This window comes from Thunnus albacares, chromosome 17 (assembly GCF_914725855.1).
Source record: "Thunnus albacares chromosome 17, fThuAlb1.1, whole genome shotgun sequence".
In the NCBI taxonomy this organism is placed as follows: Eukaryota; Metazoa; Chordata; class Actinopteri; order Scombriformes; family Scombridae; genus Thunnus; species Thunnus albacares.
In genome coordinates this window covers 1,608,257-1,631,366 of record NC_058122.1, presented here as the reverse complement: position 1 = coordinate 1,631,366, position 23,110 = coordinate 1,608,257, and the positions used below count along the sequence as shown (strand labels likewise).

Genomic DNA, 23,110 nt, shown 5'->3' with positions numbered 1-23,110 from the left:
CAGTTTTCTGTAAACTCTAGAAACCCTGCCTCCTCCACCTGTGTACCAGTAAATAGAAACCATATGTAACTGACAAGAAAGCTGTCCTTCAGACATCTTCTCTGAAACCCACCTTAGGACCTGCTCAGACTAAAATAGTCATCTATTCATAAAAATAGTAAGAAAAAGGGGTCCATGTGTTGGTGCGGATGCTGGGTTCCAGGTACCCATGAGAAGACCAAGTACAAAACCAGGAAGATAGCTGGAGGTTTATTAAGATTCCGAGGTACATCAGGTCATACTCTGTAAAGGTATCAAAGCAGCATCTAGATACTTGCGACTTGCACCATAGAATTAGGAAAATAATGCACAGTACACACTACAAGGTATTATGCCAGGAATGTGTCTGCTGAATAACAGACTGTGCTGCAACAAAAGTTAAGCTTGTTTTTAAATGGCACTAAATACAAAATAAACCCAAACTAATCAGCTGTGTTCAAAGTTTAGTCGCTGCCCAAACAAAAGGCCACAAATAGGAAGGTCGTCTAGTATATCATGAAACTTCAATATTGATCCAAATTGATGGATATTGCAGAATTGGAGTTCTATGCTGTCAAACCTGAGAGTCACTATTAGCATCATGACAACAGAATGCTTGTTGTTCAACGGTCCCATCATGATGACTGTAGGTAATAATAAATTGGACTTAAGCTGCAGGAGCTCTGGTCATGAGATGCTGCATGCATGCAGACAGCACACATTCTACAATTGATTCCAAACATAACCAGAGGTGGGCTGCTGCAATCCTGCTGCTGTTTATTGGGCCCGTGTCGTGTGTGTGTGTGATAGCCAGGCTGTAGTCATTGTGCACCAGCTGTCTGTTATTTTTATTTTTATCAGGTCACACCGTTTTGAGAAAATCATACTTCAGCATCCTAAGTGTATCTTCAGTGTTTTCATAATGTACATGTTAATTACTGCTGGACCTGAAGAAAAAGATGGCCTGACAGGACCAGATCCTGAGGCCAGGTTCCAGCTGGCTCCACGGCTCTGTCTGCTGTCCTGGAGCCCATGTGTGTCTGAGCAAAGTCTTGATACGTGTGTGTCTGACACTGCTTGATCAATCTGAACAGTAGTAACCATGTTGTCACACTGCAGACAGCTCTGACTTACCATTTTGGTTTTTCCTCTTTTGTATTTTGTTTTTGTCTGCTGTTTTTTTTTTTTTTTTTTTTTTTAATAAAACTAATAAACTGTAAATGAAACTTCTTTTGCATTGGCTACAAAGTCTTTTGAGCTGTGTGTTATTCTCCCAACATCATCTTTCTGTGAGTATTCTCACCATACAGTTTCTTAACTTTTCATTGCCTCATTGAGTTGTACACCACCGTGATATCAAAGAATACATTTTCTGATACATATACAATCAAAACAAAAAAACCCATTTCATTGACTGTGTGAGGCACAGCGCCTATGAAAAGTGTCCTTTTAAGTGTTCTTTAATTCCACATTGAAACTGAATCTGATTAGTATGCAAACAGAATAATTTATCATGGAAACACAGTGACATCATTGACTGCACTAGTACTCTCCCCTTCAAGTCAATATCCAGTAAGCACCAGACTCTAGTCTGCTGTCTGTGTGACAATGAGTCACTTGAAGTCCACTTACTGATTTTGTGGGCCTTCAATGCATCTTTACAGTGAGGGGAGCTGTTGCAGGTGTATCTGATGTGTATGCTCATGTCTTTGGTAGGTGAAGACTGAGATGTGGTTGAAAACTCCAATAAAAGCCAATAAGTGACCCTTGAATTGCAATATTTTTGTCACACAACATATGCTTTTTTTATGTGTTTCTAGCAATTTCACTGCTATTCCACACAAACTAGTCATTTGTCATCCGATTTGAGCCAGTCTCATACCAAATCACTGAGAAAAAAAGCCCAACCATTTGGACACTGCAGTTTGAACACCCACTCTTACTTTGGACTGTTGTGTAGAGGTCATGGTATCTGAATGAACAGCTATTTCCAAGATGTGCCACAGATTGTGGATTGGCTTGAGGTCTGGGCTTCCTATATAGCAGGTATGTTGTCACTGTGATAAAAAGAGCAGTGCTTAGTTAGAACTGTGAGTTATTGAATGTGTCCCACTTTTTACATTGTCCAGAAAAAAAGCAAAGTCTGACAAATGCAGGATTGACTCACAAGTTGACCAGAGGATTTAAAGGACTAGTCAGACATTTTTGGGAAAATACACTTGTTTTCCGTCCTATCCACATTTATTTGAGATCAATATCAACTTCATCTCTTGTGTTTAAGTACAAATATTGTGCTGGGACTTGAAGCAGGGAAAACTGCTCTACTAGCTCCATCACAGGTTAAAAAAAACTCCACCAAACTCCACATCAAAATTGTCTCACTAATAAATGTTCTTAAATATTGAAACAAAAGTCATTGTGGTTTAAGGAGTCAGTGTTTGTTGCTAGTTTTGCTGGGTACAGTGACAGTACCCATACACATCTCAAAGGTCCTGCTATAGGTGGCACACTGTCATAACTGAACAAAACCCTGGTGACTTGTACATGTGTTGGTGACAAGCTCGCTAGTTTAAAAACTATGACAGCTATTATTTCCTGCTTCCAGTCTGTAATCTATGTTAGGTAAATTTTCATCATTGGTTAATCTCTGTTAGTTTTTTTTTTGATGAATCATTTGGTCTATAAATTGTCAGAAAGTAATTACAAATATCCATTACAGTTTCCCATAGTCCAAGGTGACATCTTTCAGTTTGTAAGAGTATAAAACAGAGGAAAGCAGAAAACCCTCACATGTAAGAAGCTGGATAATAGAGAGAATATTTGGTATTTTTGATTGATAAATGACTTAAAGCCTCATATAAGCTTCACATCAACTTTTAAATGCATTTTTGCACTAAATGACTGTGTGGACACACTGTGGATTTTGGCCTCCATCACTTACATTGAAAGCACATTTGAAGGATCTTTTAATATTCAGTATGAACAGGAGGAATCAATACAGCGAGGAAAACCTCTTTCACTGTTCATATGGACACCTGACTGTTGTTTTAAAACAGACTTGAAAGAAATATGAACCTGTCCTTTAAACAAGAACATTTCCCAACATGTCAGTGTTCCTTCAGGTAAATCTGACATCAACATTTATAGAAGTATACTGCCTTATTCTACAGGGCAAATGGTCTCTACTGTACCATGTACTTGTGTCAAGGATGTGTTCAATAGATATGAACGTGTTTTTGAATCATTTTGTTTAGACTTTGTATTTCAGTGTAATATATTTTCTAGTTTTTAAGGAATGTCCTAGTTTAGCTGAGTTAAACACATGGCTGTCATGTTAGTAGTGTTCCAGCTCTTTTACATGTGGCTAGACTTTATATGTTTACATAGTCCTTTAGATTTTTTATGGTAATTAAGTAACACATCAAGTTAAAATGTAAGACTAAGAAAATGAAAGTAAATTAGAAAACATGTTTTCCCTCTGACCTGGTGTGAAGTGTATCTGTATCTGTGAGCATCTTCTTTAGTTTCAGCTGCATTACAAGTCCATCATGTTGGTTAAGATCTGGTATCACATTTCCTGTCATTGTCAAGTTAATGACTTTATAATAACCTTAATCCTGAACCCCTATGAGGAAATCTGTAAATACTTCCTCCCACATTGCAATGAAATTTGTGACGTAGAGAGAACTATGTTCCTAATTTCTCTGAAATGAAATGAAGATCACCTACTATATATATATATATATATATATATATATATGCAATATATATATATATATATATATATATATATATATGCAGGGTGGTGGGTTTGGGCAGAACACCTTTGAATGGTAGCTCATCTATCTTGGGGTGCTGAGTGTCCCAGTATTGCTCTTCATATTCATTCTGGTACTTGCAGAAATGAGATTTGTGCAAGGACAATCATCCATAAGTTATGCACGCAGGAGGCAGCTGCTGTGTTCATTTTGTCCATAGCTCTCCTGTGAGCCTTCTTTAGACTAAATACAGAGTTCTAAACAAGTTCTGGCATGTGATCTGTTTCATTGTACCTATGTCCCCTGGTGACAATAAATGAAAATAACCATCTAAACTCAACTATGAACTACTTGTTTCACTGGAGCTGGGAGGGCAACACTGGAAACGAGATACACTTTGGTGAAACTCTTCAACCCATAGTATGAAAAATGTCACTAAATACAAAGTTCACGTTTGTGGTACACTGTTTAAATCCAGGGTTACAGCCAGAATTTTAGAAATACTGAAGTCATGTGTCCTAGTTCCCCCAGCATAACCCCACCTCCCTCAAAGTCCGATTGACATCACATCTAATCATAGTGTAATAGTTCTGCATTATTAACATGAGGGAAAAAGTCTTGTCCTGTTTGTGTTTGTATGTGTTCAACTGTAAATTCTTCTACCTACACAATGATATAAATTCTATTTCAAAGCTTTTCCCACAATGGCAGATATATGATTATAATAGAGAAATACAAAGTCCCTTTATTTTAATTAATTTGTTTGGCCTAAAACTGTCTGTCTGTAAAATTAGAATCAGCCTTCATATCACCACAAGTAGTTCATGTGTAATTACAGAATGTAGCAGCAGCTCACTCTACTCCTGGAGTAATATTCTGCCCAGTGATAGCTGTGTATATGTTAGTTTGGGATATTTATATTAAAATGCCTTCAGGAATATGCATCATGTAAGCAAAGTACAAAGTGAAATGATAGATGGTTGAAGCCATATCATCAAGCCAAGAGCCCCTCTACAAGGTAAAAATACATTGAAGGCCTGAAGGGTCTTATTATTTCAGTTTATATTGTGCTCAAGTGTGCATATTAACAAATATGCAGTTATTCAAATGACCACAAACGAATTCCCAACTTGGTCCCTATGGGCCCGTAAGGGTGGAGATCTGTGGCAGTTGTCTTGTTGACTTGCTGCAGTTTCCCCAGAACAAGATGGAGAACATGATATCTGTGTCCTATATGGTAGCTCTGGCCCTAGCTACATGGTTGCGGTTGAAGCCTTCATTATTTACCAAACAATGATGATGCTGCCAAACAAAGGAAATGAATGAAAAATTAATTAAAGTGAAAATTTAATTCAATTAGTATCGAGGTGTCAGTAAAACAAACTTTTACACACTCCAAAAATTTACAAAGAAAACTATCTTTAAAGAGCAACTTTATATGAAGACTTTAATAGCAGATGTTGTCTTTAATAGAGATGTTGCACTAATCTTCATGGGTTTTGATTCTGTTGGACCACATGCAATCATGATATCACACTATGAATAGTTGGGTGTGAGTGTGCTGTGGCCGCAGCTCCTAATGTAGGATCCACATTGAAACTTTGAACCAGTAGATGGCAGCAGAAACACACATTTTATCTTAGGCTCACTCCAGGAGTCTTCATGGATCACTTTGACTTGCACAGATTCTTACTTATAGACAAATAGTCAATACTCATCTGCATGTAAGGTCTGCTGATTTTGTTGATCCTTTGACTTTACCTCTACCACCACCATGAGGTTGACAATTGTAGATTTAAGTGTGAATAGTTTTAATTTATTTTGAATATTCAAATAAAACATGTGTTATTTTACCTTGAATACACAAATGAAGATCTGGCCCACTTTATTTCCCATAAGAGGCCTGATTGTTTTGTCATTTCATATTGAGATGTAAGGGTGGTGAATAGTGTGGTTTACATTCAATATGCAATAACTTGTTGTGGTTTTCCTTCCAGCATCCAAACTTACCTTACTTGAAATCTGTAAATGAACTGATATATTAATTAAGTTCAAGTTCCAATGTTGTGTAAAATTTTCAAGTATTGAACATTTGAATTTACAACAGTACCATAAACTGAAAACAGAACCTGGACACCACCAAGCAGGCCAAGAGGTCTGACCAGGGGACACATTGTAGACACTGGCCTAAGCTGAAAGAGCCACACTATTACCAAACCCAAGAATTCAAGCTTTTAACTGGACCACTAGGGTTCCAAACCAGCTGGCAAGAATAGCATAATATCCCTGCAAACACCACTGTTTGTGTGGTGTAAGTGACCTGTCTGATGTGATGAATGTGTGTGGCAACACGGCTATGATTACCCATAGACCTTCTTCACAGCAGACACTTTGATTTGTCATAGTAGTGAAAAGCACAGTTGCAACTGAGAACATTAACAATGACTCATTTCCATTCAAGTGTCCAAGGAAGCCATACTGGTGAACCATTATGCACTATACCTGGGTCATAAATTTAGAAAAAGTGGGATTCAACCAGCATCAAAGTTATTAATTACAACCATGCTTTTCCTGCTTTGAACAAACTCAGATCTTTTTTGCACTCGGGTTTTTGATGTACCCATACACCTTAGATATTGTCTTCTTTAATTTTAGCTTTATTTATATAGATGGAATGACAAATACATTTGAACTTGATGTCTCCACAGAGCAAAAAAGCTTGTCAGTCTCAAAGGTTTTCAACAGGTGGGACTGAAAACACTAGCGGCCCATTACTTGTTTAGTTCCCAGATGGCATCATACAGCATGGAATTGTCTCCGTCTCCAGGATAGTCACAGCCCTCTGGCTTACTGCAAACAGAAATAGCAGGAAGCAGGTTTCCTGAGTTATCCAACGACTGCTTCCTGTACTGTCTTTTTAATCTCCCATTGTTGCCTTCAAGGCCACTGACAGGCTAACACACACACACACATAAACAGCGTAGAGAGAGGACAAACATATATACAGAATAGCCTCAGTGAACTTTTCATTGGGATGGAAGGGATATAGGGGTTAAAGTTGTAAACATTAATGACTGTTACTTCCCACACAGAAAATAATACTGAGCTAGACCATAATGTTCCTTTCAAATACATATTCACAGTTCATATCAAGATTAAAACAATAATTCTGTATTGACTTTAATGACTGAAGGTTTGTGTGGAACTGAATGCACTCTATTATACCACACTAATATTGTAGTCAAGTAAATTAACTACAAATCCAAGGCTTGAAGTCTCCAACTCCCAAATGTCTTCCAAGTCTTACTGTGAATCCCAAAAGTCCAAAAATCCACTCAGAGTCACTTGTGCCAGTTGGAGGGAAGGTGTGACAGTTTGAGCTGTTCTGTCAGACCAAAACCACTCACAGCATCCAATGTGTGTTTTTTTGTTTCCATCATTCAAATATTAGAAGTCTTGGTAGTGACTCATCTTGTGTCATTACCAACACCAAACCAACATCGAAGGTGTGATAATGTGTTAGTGTGCATTTCCTTGATTCATGTGTTGCATAATTGGAGTAAATCTGTGAGATACAGAGTTGCACAGAAGGAAGAATGTGTTTTATTTGTGACTTCCTAGTGTTAAGGAAATGACTTCAGCGTCCTCAGGGGAGGACCCATCATGCTTTCAGCCCAGACTGTCCACTTTAATCTTCTCTGTGCAGGGACCTGTTTCATGAAGTATATTCAACTAACTCAGCTTCTGTATCTGGTTGCACTAAACTCAACATTGTTGATTTTGGATAACTGGTCTCACAAAACTGCATACCAACATGATAAGTAGCCTGGAATGTCCAGCTGATATATAGGTCATCTTTTACAACCAGAGTGGGACACTGCTTGGACTGTAAACATTTCCTGTATTTACAGTATAACTGTTCTACATGCAAAGCAAAGTCTTTCTACTGGTTTGTAGTGACATCACTCTGTGCTTTGTTGTACTTGTCACTGTAATGTGAATGCAGGATTTTGTCCACAGTGATATCCTGTAGAATAGCAACTCAACGTTTTCCTCACAGATTGGTCAGGAGCTGGTTCTTTTGAGTGTTTTGAGCCGTAATCCTGAACAAAACCAGCTCCTTGCAGGTATGGCTTGTTTTGTAATCCAGGGTTAACCCTAAAATTAAAAAAAAAACTGGAAACAAGACAGAGCAGATCCAGAAGAGCCTCTAACACTTTGCAGCTGCATTCAAGTCAGACACCCAGGGGCCTGTCTCTTGGAACTGTATTAGTGGGTCAAAGGACAGGTTCACAATTTTTTAACTCTGTCTTAAAACAACAGTCAGGTCCTAAATGAACAGTGAAACATGTAAAAGTATAATGTTTCCCTGTGAAATGTATAGATATAGTATAGTGTAAGATATCATAAAATGGAGACACTCAAGTAAAGTACAAGCTCCAAAAAGCTGCATTTGTCACTCTTCAATCAAAAATGTGTTTTGCTCATTGTTCATTCATGGATGTTTGAGCTTTACTGTGCAGTATGACGTATGTGCAGAGTTTGACACTAGAAGCAGTTTTTCACATACATCTGTTGAAAGTGGAAAGTTTCTCTGTGCTCACAGAAAATCTCAGTTTAAAGCGTGTACTTACAAGCATGATTTTGTGACATCACAATTAGTTTGGAACCCATCATAGTACAGTATGCAACTTACACAAGTGTGATGTGGAAACTTGAAGCCTCCAGCGCACAAACACTGAGAATGAACTTTACAGTGAAGTAGAAGACATCTGGTGTCCAGCTGAAAAGCTTTAGAAATTTAAAATATGTACATATTCAGAGATTCTTTTACATGAGGGAGAAGGTTTAAGAATTTTTAAGAAAAGTTACTTGAACTTTCTTGTGGAAAAAACAAATCAGACACATTATTATTCCAAGCAAAGTATTTTATTTAAAACATGTCTGGAGGGGATCTTTAAATAGAATACTCGAGTACTCGAATTGTACTTAATTACTTTCCACCCCTGGCTGCTTTTCAGAAAGAAAGATGATCATAACAGTCACTTCAAACACAGGCTCTGGCTAAAGAGTCCCTGACTCATTGAGCCCTAGGGCTTGTGTGCAGTTAGGCTGTTCAGTAATTCATTCACAGGGTAATATTAATGAGTCATGTCAACATTACAACTATAAAACTATTTGTGGAATCACCACTGTTGGTACCTGCATGTGGGGCAGAGACCTCCTGTCAGGTGGGAGAGCCTGACGGACTACAGCAGGCTGGGGGCGGGGCTGCAGGATGCACAGCTGTGCCGGAGCTCTGTGATCAGACTACACGGCTGCAGCGCAGGATGAAGAATCTGGAGAAAGAGAGGGACGGAGGAGGTGGAAAATCTGATAGTAAGAAAGAGAAGGATCAGGTAGGCGATGTGTGCTTAACGATGAATCTGTAGACAGCAAAGCTGTGTAGAACATTGACCCGTTTGATTGGTGGTGGATGTGTGAATAGTGGTGAGATCGTGGATATATTTTTGCTCAGTTGGGTGAATACAGGGGGAAATAAAAATAGGTGAAACTTTAATTTGGTCATTAGCGGGGGATATGATGCTGGTGTTGGTGCTGTGCAGTTAAGGCTTGTGAGAGCGGGATGCCTCAGGCTGTCAGTGCTGGTATGAAGATATGTGTGAGGGGTCCAGACTGGCTGAATCAGTCCAAGTTTCTCTCATTGTATCTGACTGTCCTCACTCAAATGAGAAAAACGTACTGTTTGTTTCATATCATTTCTAAATAGGTAGAAGTTTTAAAAAAAAAACCCATAAGCCTGTACAACGGCACAGGTTGACAGTCCGTGTTTCACAAGTCGTGAGTGGATCTACCAGAACCTATAATACAATATCGGAATATTCATGTTTTATAATGCCGCGTATAGGACGGTTACATCAATAATGTTTGCAGACACAAGCCTGCAGCCTATTGGACTTTCCTTTCTACTTTCACTAGTAGATGTCCTAGTGAAAACACACTGCTGCATGTTATTATAGAAACAGGAACTGGAGGAACAGCCCAGACAGGAGCTCTAACCCCCAGGCGGACACGTCGATTATGGTACTTCTTGAAATTGAGTGGCTACATATGCTGGTGAATAGTTTCAGACCTCAACAGAGTGCTTATTTGCTACATGTAGGATGATATTACCACACGCTCTAATGGGCAATTTGAATATGATTGAAATGATCATTTATTCAACTAAAAAACTCTTAATGAATCCAAAGTGAGTCTGGGTTAGTATTAATAATTAGTTCAGTATACTGTAGAGTGATGTCTTGTATTGGTAAGTGCTTCCATGGAATTGCATAAATGAGTATTGAGAATAACTCTACAATGAATCCACATATATACACACACAGGCATAGCAGGAACATCATTATTAATATATGTATATATTATATGCATATATTATCAATACAGATAATATATGAAATTGATATATATATATATATATATGTGAGATGTATGCAAAATCACACATTAAATAATCAAACTGATAACTTTTAATGACTAATTTTGTTAGATTTAATTACAGCTTACTTAGAGTGATCCTTTTGAACATTTGTAAAACAATAACATTGTAATGAATATCATGACAATATATGATTTTCTGAAATTTGATAAATGATCGTATCTGTTTGTTCCCAAGCCCTATTTTTGTTGTTCTTCAAGTCATCTGTGTGTGGTTTGTTGTATGTGAAGGGATGATTAGTCCCAGCTGGCCTCTCCTTAAAGCTCATGTTTTCGTAACAGCAAATCAAGCCGGGCATCTCTACAAAGGAGCTTTAGCTTTCTCCAGGAAATTCCTCAAAAATTCCAACAAAAAGTTGTAGAGAAAGTGTAGAAAAAGAATACCAAATATGTTTCCGTTCATCTTTGTGCTGATTAAAGCCCAGCAGTGATGGTCAGTCACACAGTTATTAGGTGTGTTGCAACAGCAGCTGCACTGTGATTGATCTTCATCAAATGTTGGTTGTATTTGTTAGGTGTGGGCTATGTTTCAGATGAACAAATTATCATGGAAACATGTGTTTACTCTGCTCATGCGCACAAAGCTGACTGATAAAGAAAAGAAGGTGACAGCAATATACTGAGAGAGCAGAGACAGAGGAGAGATATCCTCTCTGTATGGTGTCACACTGAGGAGTCATGTACACTCTCTCGCTTTGCAAATCTGCAAACTGAATTGGATTTGCAGTGAAGTTTAAACACTGTAAGTCTGCACTAAAATATGATGTTGTTTTAATATCTCACTGATAATCGTACATATGTATTGCAATCAACATTCAAATTGTAAATGTTAACACATGAGGCTCAACATTTACACCAGGCTTTATTCAACAATGAAACTGCTTGTGCAGATACAATAGGAAGCTATTACTTTACCATGACTGTTGGGAATGATAACTTCACCACACTCATCATCATCACGGACTGTCACATCATTTAATGGAGGTCACATAATGCTTTCAGCGTACCCTGACGTACATACATACAGAAGAAGCAGTATAGGCACAAGTAGCTGGAATCTGTCAATCTGGGGATTAAATGTGATAATTCTGCTTTTGAGCATAGATACAACTAATCTGTCTGTGTGTGATTTGACATAGAAAACTATAGGTGTGAGTGATTTGATGCAGTTTGACGCTCAGACAAATTTGGGAAAGTCCTCCCCACCAATCTTATAACGTTTGTTCGCTGAGATTCAAACTTTATTTTTATTTCTGCCTTGTACTAATAAACCTGATTTGCATTATGTTGATGTGATTAGTGATAAAACTGGTAACCATAAAAGAAAAAATTCTGGCTTTTGAAAATATTGCAGGGATTCATGCAACATCATTCTCCTTTTCCTGGAGTTGATGCACCTGTTCCATCAATTGAATTGCGATGATGCAACTGTTCTGTGAATTCTGTGAATTAATGGAGCTGTTCTGTGTACTTATTCATCAGCTCCCACTGCTTTGTATTTATATATAGGCCTCCGTTATTCCTTCATACACACTAACAGGTACAATGTTATACATCAAGTACAGGTGATAGCATATCTTTCATTGATTGGAAGTGTTTACTTTTCACTGCTCCTCTTACCTCCAGTTTTCCAGACTAAAGAAGCAACTCACCTTAAAGCATTCTCAGTGCTATTTCCTTCATTATAGAATGATTTTCTAGAAACAATTAGTCCTTTGGCAAGTAAAACTCCCCTCTCCACACCGTATTAGTAGAATGCTGAGATCAGACCGCATGATATCAGCCTGGTGCAACAGATGCAGTTTTTATCCTATGTAGCTTGTCATAGTGGAAGACACAGCATCTGGGACGCCACACAATGTCCCAACAAAAAGACTAGCGTGTCAAAATTTTCTTTTGCTCACCAAATTTGACAACTTCAATGTTGTGTTCTGTGACTGCCAGCAGGAGCCCAAAATGCTCTCTAACTGTAGACATGGAGATGGGAAAGATAAAGGATGTTTTATTTCATTTTAGTAAACCTGTAATCATTTAACCATTACGCCATGTTATAAAAATTATGATTACACTGTGTATGAGTGTTACTATTTTATCTAGATCATGATGAATTGTTCCTGTCTTGTACTGCAACTCTGCAACATCAGCAGACTTATCAGCTCAGGATAAAGGAAGTTCAGTATCATATTTGGAAAGAGGAAGATGTAGAAAATAGAATTCATTGGAGAAAGGGTGAGATACCAGAAGCCATCTGACCCCCAGATGACATGTCTCACCCTTTCTCCAATGAATTTTATTTTCTACATCTTCCTCTTTAACCTTGTCTTAAACTGATATGCATTCAGTTCAGACTTGTCATGTTGGAAGTGTGACATAAATGTTATAGATCTGACCTCATAACATTGCTTTCTGTGACTCTGGTCTTTATTCAGATATGAGAACAACATGTAAAGTTGTCCTCACATTTATGTAATGAGATGCATATCTAAAAGTGTAGAAATGACACACAGTTTGGTCCGTGGGATTTTAAGGAGTCAGGTCTGACTGAAAAGCTCTACCAAGTGGTGCATCTGCTCTATTTCTTTACCAGAACGAGATAATTCCAGTACAAGTAGAGTGGGCTTTAAGTTTAGGGGCTCTGATGGTCCACAATGCAGTGCAACCACATGATGTTTAAGTCAGGGGTACAGGTAGGTCATTGTGGAAATGCTTTGAGGCATACTGGACAGGATGAAGGACATTCATAAAACTCAGCACCAAAAAATAACTCAATCAAACATCAGCTGATCTAGTAGCAGAGAAGGACTTGCAGTATGGGATTGTGACACTGAAGATGACCAATAAGAAGAGAGACTATAAAGCACTCCTGCCTGAAAGCAAATAGCCTCACAGCTGTCAATAGGCAAACAGGTAGAACCAGTCCTCTCTCAGTGAGTTGATCAGCTTAATCTGCTTCACTCTCTATCAAATTTCTGTTGTTGAATGAGTTGGAACAAGGCATCATATGGTATGTGTTAAGTTCACAGTACTTGCATAATACACAAACAAATAAAATGTGCAAGGTTGCATGTGCACACACACATACACACACACACACACACACACACACACACACACACACACACACACACACACACACACACACACACACACACACACAAACAAACAGTTGATAAACATATTGTTTATCAACTAGTTTCAGAGAGTGTGACCGGCAGTTTCCCTTTGTGATGCTGGAACCCTGCAATCATGCCTCAACTTGAATCCCTCTTCACTCATTCCTGACATTTCTCTCATTCTCTGCTTGTCTTTCATCTTGTGTCGGCTGCTCTAACACTTCACTTCTGTTTCAAACAGCTGATCTCTTGTCTACTTCCCTCTCCTGTCTGTTGCCCTCTGCTTAATCCTTCCTTTCTGGTCTCATGATCTTAGTGTTCATTCCAGTTACACGTGAAACCAGCAGTGCCCACACATATCAGCCGCTGATGAAATTCCAAGTCAGATCTAGAAACTGAACTGACTGCAGAGTTGAAATAATGTCTTCTGAACATCAGATTGTTATTAATCTTGGTTCAGATTTTTTTCAGGTCTATCTTGATACAACACACACATATTAACATGTACATTAGAAGAGCTATTAGTCACTGTGATTGTTCCTCCTCTCCATGCTGGCTATGTAGAGATCACTTCCTAAGGCCAATACACTGGAAGTGATGGGAGACAAAATGCACCCTGCTCATTTTGTGGAATAATGCATTCTTAAATTCAGCTGAAGCTAACACAAACCTTCAGCAGTCTGACAAATCAAGTGTGGATCTTTGCAATAGAGCTACAGTGCATGTGACCACCAGGATGTATCCTTCCACTGTGTCTCAGTGAGGAAACACTGTGAAAACACAAAGAGAAATTCATACCATAAAGAATGTGCCTTTGAAAGATACCCATTTAATTGGGATATGGCACATTAAATGTGAGATCACATGCAGAGATCATATGATAAGAACACATTTACTTGGCAGCCAGTTAGTTTCTGAGTTGATTTACAAAATCTGCTTTTGGTTTTGAAGTTACTCAGTGGACTATAGCAACTGAATAATGCAATATTTTGGAAATGCATTGTTACACAAAACACAGAGTCTAGATGTGTACCACTATGTAACCCTCTATTTCACTCATTCAGTGGGTTGTCTGGATAGTGTGTCTGCCACAGGGATGTCTTTCTGTGGGCAATGCTGGATCTTAATGTCATACTGCTGCAGCTGTAGAATCAATTATTGCAGGCGAGCTGGAGCTGAGGTGACCGCTTTATTTTATATGGATTCAAGTAGCCTTGTGGTCTGACTCAACTTTGTTTTTCCTGCTGTATGTGTATGTGTGGAAACATTTGCAGCCAAACAGCACAGCAAAAAGCTCCTTTTCAATCTGGGCATAACTGACCTCTGTTGGTGTCAGTGACTTTGAGGCATGTGTCACTGCTCTGTCCTCCTGCATCAAAACTGCTTCTATGCAGCTTCTTGATGCATCGACCTGCAGCCACAGCTCCTTGGTGGGGTCGTAGTTGCAGAGTATGAGACCCGTGCATTGACCTCAGAGAGGCATGGAGCAAACCTAGCCAGGTAATTTTCTATGCCTGGTATTGTTTCCAGCTTTGTTCTTGGGTGGGGCCAAAGAACAAAGCTGGAGCTGGATTTTTTGGGTCTGGCTGGATCCAGTCGCAAATGATCTCATGCCTGAAATAGCTGACTTCTGTTGCGCATATCACACTACTCTTTGGTTCTCCTATAATGAGTATATTGTCCACTATGGCAACTATGCTACTGAGTCAACTTATCAATTGTTCTATGGAATACACCTGGGGCTGATATCATCCCCAAGGGAAGGCAGAGGAAAAGGTATCTGCCAAAAACATGTAACTGAAGTACTGGGACAGTTTGGTGTGATGACATCTGAGGTGGGAAGCAGGTATTGTGGCCTTTTAATTGCTTTGTTGATTCCCATGGGCCGAAACACACCCATAGCCTTCCTGTGCACCGTTTTTCAGGAACTACCAGCAAATTCACTCATTCAGGGAATTCTGTCACAAGTTTCCGTTTCTGGTGGTCTCACAGTATAAATAGAATCCAGTGTGGCTTGATACACAACTGGGACAGCAGTTGGATCAAAGTGTATGCTTCACACCATTGTGAATTTCCCTATGCCTTGGAACAATGCTGGCACACTGCACAGTCAAGTCTAGCTTGACTTGGTTCATATGATGGCTGGCTCTCAATCCTTATATGGGAGGTGCTGCTGTTTTCATAATGTCAAACTCAACTGTACTTATGATGTCTTTGTGACTGCATCTCAGCTGCCAGGTACCTTTAATGTCCAATTTCTCTTCACCATAACCTAACAGTGCACGTGTGGCTGGCCTCAGTGCAACATTTTAAAGAGTTTTTTGAAACTCTGTCCAGGGATAACATTAGCTGTGGCTCCAGTATCAAGCTTAAATCGGATTTTGTGTAACTGTGAGCCTACTTCGAGCTAGGTCTTTGCTGCCACATTGTGACTGTTTGATGTCAGAAGTTATATTATGGTTGGCCAGTGAATAACAGAGTCTGTGCATGCCTAGCCTTGCAGTATGAGATGTAACTGAATGCAAGAAACCCCCCCAATAAAGACTTGCATTGAGTTCAGTTGTCCATCCAGTCATAGATCCTGCCAATACTACACAGTGTTTCACAGGAGTTGACTGTGCTGCTCTGCACTGAGTTTGGTTTATGTGACTGCTCTAGCATCCTTTGACAACTCCGACATGCTTTGGCAACAGTTTTCAGTGTGTTCCTTTTTTTCTATACGTCTTTGTCCTTTAGCAGAGCAAATATCTTTATCACTATACTCCTGTGCACACAGCCCACAGGACTTGTACTTGCTCTTACTGATAAGCCTTGCCTTCCCCCTCCTCTGCCTTGTATGTCTGTCTTTTGAGAGGACGCATGTGCTGCCATGAACTTGAAGATGGACCCACCGTAGTCTTTAACTGGTCCTGTGTGATTTCATATGAGCGTGTAATGTCTATTACTTTCTTCAGTATTAAGCCTTGGCTTAACAGTTTTCTCTCATTTGCAGCAAGTTGGTGAAAACAATTCTGTCACGTACTAACTATTAAAATAGCTTCACTGCTGCACAAGTACCTTTATCTTCGTCACAAAATGTTAAAAGGATTCTCCTTCCCCCTGCAATCTTTCATTGAATTTGTATCTTGCAAAGATGTTCTTTTTCGGCACAAGATATCGGTCAAATCTGTATATATATGTATATGTCTGCAGCTTCTTCAGCTGTCAAAACCCATGTGTTAAACACATCTGTGCTTCTTTCCCCTACCCACTTACTTGTGCAGCGGACCAGAGAACATCAGTTGTCCGTTGCCCATACTGGATGAGTCTCCTCCGGAAGACTGGGGGAATCCCTGTGTCTCTTGCAACTTAGGGACACTCAACTAATCCATCGTTCATTTGTTTATCTTGCAGCAGGTTCTGCAAACTTCAGACACCTTGTAATAGTCTGGATATGTATGTAAACCTTTATTGTCATCACTTTGTGTTTTCTACTGATACCTGAGAGGGACAATTATGCAACATAGTGCTGGCAGGCAATAGTACAAGTAATGATAAGGGACATAAGACATCATGCTTGTAAGATATATCTCAGATCCTTTCATTCCTCCAACAGAATGAACAAAGCCTCACAGAATGCAGAAGCTCTGCAGGCATGTTGGAATGTAATCAATGCTACTTAATTTGTTCATGTTAGAAGAATATTTAGATGGTTTGAGCAGTTGACAATCACTGTAAGACACTTGTAAAAACAGTTGTGTAGGAGAATCAGGATGCAGCGTTCCTGCATAACCTGTTTTTTTTCCCAGTAACCTGGTTTCTTTCTCTCTAGAAGACGCCCAATTCCAAGGAGTAGACCCACAGCCCCAGGGTAGCCAGAGAGTATCAGTTACATAACAATAAAGTCAAGTAGAAACAGGTGGTTTCGTTTTTATGGCCCAGACTCATATGAGAAACTGTTTCTGTTTCCAGATAATGCATATGGAATTTGGTGTGTAGATTAAAGAAGTAAATATATCAGTAATGCAAACATACCATTAGGTAAAATACTGTATATGTATTGGTATATGTATTAGTATTAGTATAAGTGGATTTCTGTCTGGTTCTGCTTCTCATTCATTGTGACAGTGGGTAAAGACTATAAGGACTTGTTTCCCCCTCAAGCCTTCTTTATATTCAGAGCAACTCAGCAGAGCACGAAGATAGATAAGATAAGATGTCTCTACATGTGTTGTTTCATTTTTGCAGTGTGGGTTAAGGGGACTTTACAGGAAGACATTTCACTTCCAGGTGAAAAACACAATTCATTTTCTAACACACAGTTTTCCTGCCCACAGAGCTGGATCCCAAAGATCATCAATAAGCGAGTGTGCACCACTTTTGTTGAAGACTCTTTGAGGTAATCAACCTTCTCTGTCTAAAATACAAAAATATTGGCTTCATGAAGTAAAGGTCATAAAGAATTTGTATTTTAGTGATGTGATTCTGTAAAGTTTTTCTGAAAAGGGCTGGACCCTAATCCAAATTTACCCCATGGCCAACACTTTTTGTGATTATTGTAGCCCAAAATGTACTTGACATTTCAAATGAACATAATTATTAGGAGAAACAGTTGATATGGCCAACTATGAACCAGTGAAGAGCTTACTGTAAAAACTGCATCAAGTCTACTTTTGAAATGGCGTAGGGCATTTGAGAGATGAACAACCACAGAATAATTGGTGTGTGTGGGTGTGTTTGCTTGTGTGTGGTGTGTCAGTAATGGAGCGTTGTGTCAGTGTGGTGGTGTGCGGGAGGTACATGATTCTGTGGCGACTGGGGATTACTTTGGAGCAGCTATTGTCAGCCAGTGGGACAGCAAGCAACACTCTTCAGAGTATCCCACCGACGCCTTTGGAGAGCTGGAATTTGCTGGTGCAGGACGCAGACACAGCCATGTGAGTAGCATTGCTGAACACACACACACACACACACACACACACACACATGCACACACACACACACACAGATATACCAGTATACCAGAAGAGTGGTCCACCCTGAACATCGAAGAAGACCCTAAGGTCACCAACATAACATTTTAAACCAAGTCAAGATGGTGAACCCACCCTTTAAGGAATAATACCCTAATAGCCCTGCTTGTGCTGCTAAAGGTTGCTGTATCCTCCTTGTGTGTGCAGCATGTAACAATGTTCGGCTGCAACGACATCACACTGTGATAATAGCTGTGATCTGATGTTCCTGTGGCTCTGACCAGCCCTGATCTGGACCCTCTCCGAAAGCTGTGACTGGTTACACTACAGCTTCTTTTCCACCAGTTGCTAGCAGTGTTAAGGTGGCTTGCCATTCCTCTTTGAAGTCAAATCAACGGCCACCATCTCAGGGAACGACCTCCTCTGCCTGTCGCAAGATAAAGATGTTGAAAGAGGCAATGGCCAGCTGCTCTGGTGGTCCCCCTTGCCCTGGGCCAGCGGAGACGTTCTCTCTCAGGTCTGATGTCATTGCCTTGCCACAAGACTCACCGATTTGGACACCCCATCCTCAGTTGGTGACTTCAACACAAGGTGCGATCCTGCACTCTCCTGCTGTGAAAGCCCACAACCGTCATCTTCCCCCAACCACATTATTAGTTGGGGACTCCATAATAAGGAACATCAGTTTCTTAAACGCAGCGACACACTGCTTTACCAGAGCAACAGTCCCTGACATCCTGGATAAGCTCCCATGGTTGCTGTGCTCACTCCCGTTCTCCACCAAACAAATTATACAACAAATTATAGTCCATGTGGGGTCAAATGATACTGGGGTCAGTAGTCTGAGCTGACCAAAAAGGATTTGATCAATCTTTTTTTTTCAACTTTTTAAGTAGTTGTGGAAAGTCTGTTTTTATATCTGGTCCAATTGCCACAGTGGCCCATGGAGCAGGGCATTTCAGCAGATTCCTCAGCCTCCACACCTGGCTCCAGTCTGCCTTTAGAGCTCACAATAGGTTTTATTGACACTTTTAATCTGTTCTGGAATTGTTCTCCCCTCTTCAAAACTGATGGAGTCCACCCCAACAGGCTGGGTAGCAGAATGCTAGCGGCTAATTTGCAGCACACTGTACAGTCCTCTCCACGTGACCAACTGTTTACATTCCACACTCCACCCCCAGAACCTCCATCTCTGTCTATGATGTCAGCTCAGAGTACTACTACTACTGAATTGCAAATGTCCAGAGTCAGTCGGCTAAATCCTATCTATTGTGTTTTAATTTACTGACAACCAGGCCCCATTGGATCCTTTTTATCAGATTTTGCAGATTTTTCATCACCTATTATAAAGCTAGACAAGGTCCTAATGGTTGGGGGTTTTAATCTTCATAGCGATACCATTACATGTAATGCTGCCTCTGAATTTCTTAATTTCACTGAGTCCTTCAAGTTTAAGCAACACGTATCTGGCTCTACACACACAGGTGGGCACACCCTGGACCTTGTTTTTACACATATGTATAGTATAGATATTGAATTTGGGATGTGTCAGTGACAATAAATGTATTTTATTTGACATTTGCTTTGCATTGGAGTCTCAGCCTTCTTGCCATATGAGACACACCCGTATCATAAATAGACTGTAGCTGTCAGTTTTTCTATGGTGTTTGGCAGCATTATTGTTTTAAAGGCTGGAAATGTGGATACTTTAATCCAATCATTTAAAACTCATTGCTCCTCATTGTTGGATAAATTGGAAAATCTAAAACTTAGAAAGATCTCCAAAACTCTATCCCCATAGATAAATGAAACCATCCGGACATTAAGGCACAAATGTGACAGAGTGCTTGTGGGAAACCATTAAGCTTGAAGTACACAGACTGCATCTCAGAGAACTCGTGGGTACCCTTAACAATATGGTGAAGGCTGAGAGATCTTCTTACATCTCTAATCTAATTTCTTCTAACAAGAGAAACCCTAAAGTCCAGTTTGACACTGTAAACTGTATTGTCTCTCCCAGCAACCCTAACCTGCCAGTCTTCTCAAACAGTGACTGCAATAACTTTCTTAAATATTTTATAGACAAGGTTGTAAAGGCTCCACAGTCGGTAAATTGTAGTGTCTACCAATAGTCTGCATGAGAGGTGTTTAGGGGACGGGCACTGTTCTCTCTAGGTATTGAGAAATTGGCCCATTCCGAACAGGCACGATTTGAATAGGCACTGCACTAGTTGAGTAAAAGATTATTGTCCAATTGCTTGTATGCAGCTTTTTCCAATATTTTACTGATGAAAGAAAGGTTTGAAATTGGTCTGTAATTACTAATTACACATGGATGTAGACTCTTTTTCTTCAGTAATGGCATGATAACTGCCTGCTTGAGGGAAGTACGGAAAGTCTCAAAAAGCAAAGAGACATTAACAATATTCAATGTGTCATGTGCAAGACAAGGAAGAGCAGACTTAAATGGTTTGGAGGGAATGGAATCAAGGGAGTAGGTGGGAGAATTAAGCTGCTGGATGAATTTTTATCATGCACTGGGGTCAAGGACAGAATATACCAGAGATTGTTTCTGATAAATGAAACTTTGTCATAAAAGAACTGAGCAAACTCATCATATTGTTGAGTGGTATTGTTGATGGTGGAAAAAAGGAGAGAAGCATTATTTTGATTGAACTATACTCAAAGTTTAGTTCGCAGGTAGGTGAGACAAACAGTATGAATGATGTTGAAATGTCTTGATGTATTTCATCCTTGTTTAATTAAATGGAAAAATTGATTTGATAGATGAATTCCTTTTTCTGGTTATCTGCCATCCTCTCTTTGTCCTGTCTAGTTTCTGCGGCTGTCATGTGACACATCACCTCAGATTATCTACACCCTGATGACAGCTCACTGGGGCCTGCCCTCACCCAACTTGGTGGTGTCTGTGGTGGGGGGTGAAGGTAATGAGAAGATCAAAACATGGGTGAGAGATGTTCTGAGAAACGGGCTGGTTAAGGCTGCACAGAGCACAGGTAAGAACCCATGCTTACCATTAAAATCAATAGAGACAACAACAAGAGAACATATAATGCAAAATAGAGAAGTTTTATATGAAAATATTGTTTTTATGATGTCAAAACCAGTCTATCTGTAAACATGACAGTACTGCATTTTGAAAACATTGGTGTCAGCTGTGGAGTACATGTTCCTTTGTGTTGTTTATATGAGTATGTCTTATTGTATTGGTCAGTTGGTTCAACTTCCTTTTGTCACATGTTACACATATTAAATTCAAACTAAAATGGCATACTGTGAGAGGCAGTCCCTCCATTTATTTAACATAACTACATAAAGTAAATAATCAGGGCTTCACATGTTTTAGTTGTGTATGTGTTGGTTCAATATCCAATCTGAGACCATACCTAGAATATGTGTAAACTCTGGAGGAAAGCAAGCCAGCCACTTATCCAGTGAAATATCCACATCTTCTAGATACAAAATTTGGTACAGGCATTCATGGTTTGTAGATGATGAAGCCTACTGACTTTTTTCTCGCACACCAACAGGTCAGAGTTTCACCTATTCAGTGATATATCTCATCTGCTAGTTTTGTTACAGGCATTCATGGTATCTAGAAGATAAATCTTTCTGACTTAAGTGACCACCACGAGTTTAACCTGCACATGCTCAATGTATACAGTATATGCTGAAAAGCTCACCTTGTGGTTATGTGTGCCACCTCACTGCTTTTCTCCCTACTCTTTCCCAGGGGCCTGGATCTTAACGGGGGGTCTGAGAGAGGGTGTGGCCCGCTGTGTGGGTGAGGCAGTGAGGGATCATGGGGCTGCAGCTCCAGCTCTCTCCCAGAAGAAAGTTATTGCTGTGGGACTGGCACCCTGGGGCCTAGTGCACAACAGGCAGCGGCTTGTCAATGCACAGGTACTTATCATAATATGCAAATCATGACTGGGTGAGACTTATTTACACAGTACTAAACTGGCTTGAATCCTACTTAAAGGACAGGGACTAGTTTGTGTCTAGAGGTAATTACACATCTCAAAGGACAAAAATGACATGGAGTTCCCCAAGGCTCCATTCTGGGACCTCTTCTGTTCAACATCTACATGCTCCCAATTGCTCAGATTCCAACAAATTATGTTACTATAATTATGCAGACGACAAACAAATTTACAAATTTTACACATCCAAGACTGTGGTCCAATACAAGTGCAGAGTAAGTGCATTGAACAAATTAATGATTGAATGTGCCAAAATTTTCTTCAGTTAAACAAAGATAAAATTGAAGTAATAGTTTTTGGAGCCAAAGAAGAGCACTTAAAAGTCATTGCTCAGCTTCAATCGGTAATGTTAAAAACCAAAAACCAAGCCAGAAATCTTGATGTAGTTATGGACTCAGAACTGAAATTCAACACCCACATTAAGAAAATTACAATGTCAGCCTACTATCATCTTTAAAATATGTTAAGAATTAAAGGACTAATGTCTCAGCAGGATTTTGAAAAACTTGTCCACGCATTTATCTTCAATACTATCGACTACTGTAATGATACAGGTCACTCTAAAAAGTCAATCAGACAGCTGCTGCTGATTCAGAGTCCTCACTAAGACCAGGAGTGTGGATCATAACACTCCAGTTCTGAGATCTTTACACTAGCTTCCTGTTTGTCAAAGAATTGATATTAAAATACTGCTGTTGGTTCATAAAGCATTGAATGATTTAGTGCCAAAATACATTTCTGATCTGCAGCTATGCTACAATCACAAC

At 39.6% G+C, this 23,110-nt stretch overlaps 1 protein-coding gene across 1 annotated transcript in view; it reads left to right on the top strand.

Annotated features, from left to right (window-relative positions):
• Nucleotides 1-9,062: 9,062 nt before the first annotated feature.
• Nucleotides 9,063-23,110, top strand: part of trpm4a (transient receptor potential cation channel, subfamily M, member 4a) — a 36,136-nt gene continuing 22,088 nt past the window's right edge. Inside the window, exons 1-5 of the mRNA XM_044332202.1 lie at nucleotides 9,063-9,175; nucleotides 17,704-17,765; nucleotides 18,126-18,303; nucleotides 21,176-21,356; nucleotides 22,094-22,263. Coding sequence (XP_044188137.1) covers nucleotides 9,107-9,175; nucleotides 17,704-17,765; nucleotides 18,126-18,303; nucleotides 21,176-21,356; nucleotides 22,094-22,263 — 660 coding nt within the window. The 5' untranslated portion in view covers nucleotides 9,063-9,106. The remainder of the gene's footprint in view (nucleotides 9,176-17,703; nucleotides 17,766-18,125; nucleotides 18,304-21,175; nucleotides 21,357-22,093; nucleotides 22,264-23,110) is intronic.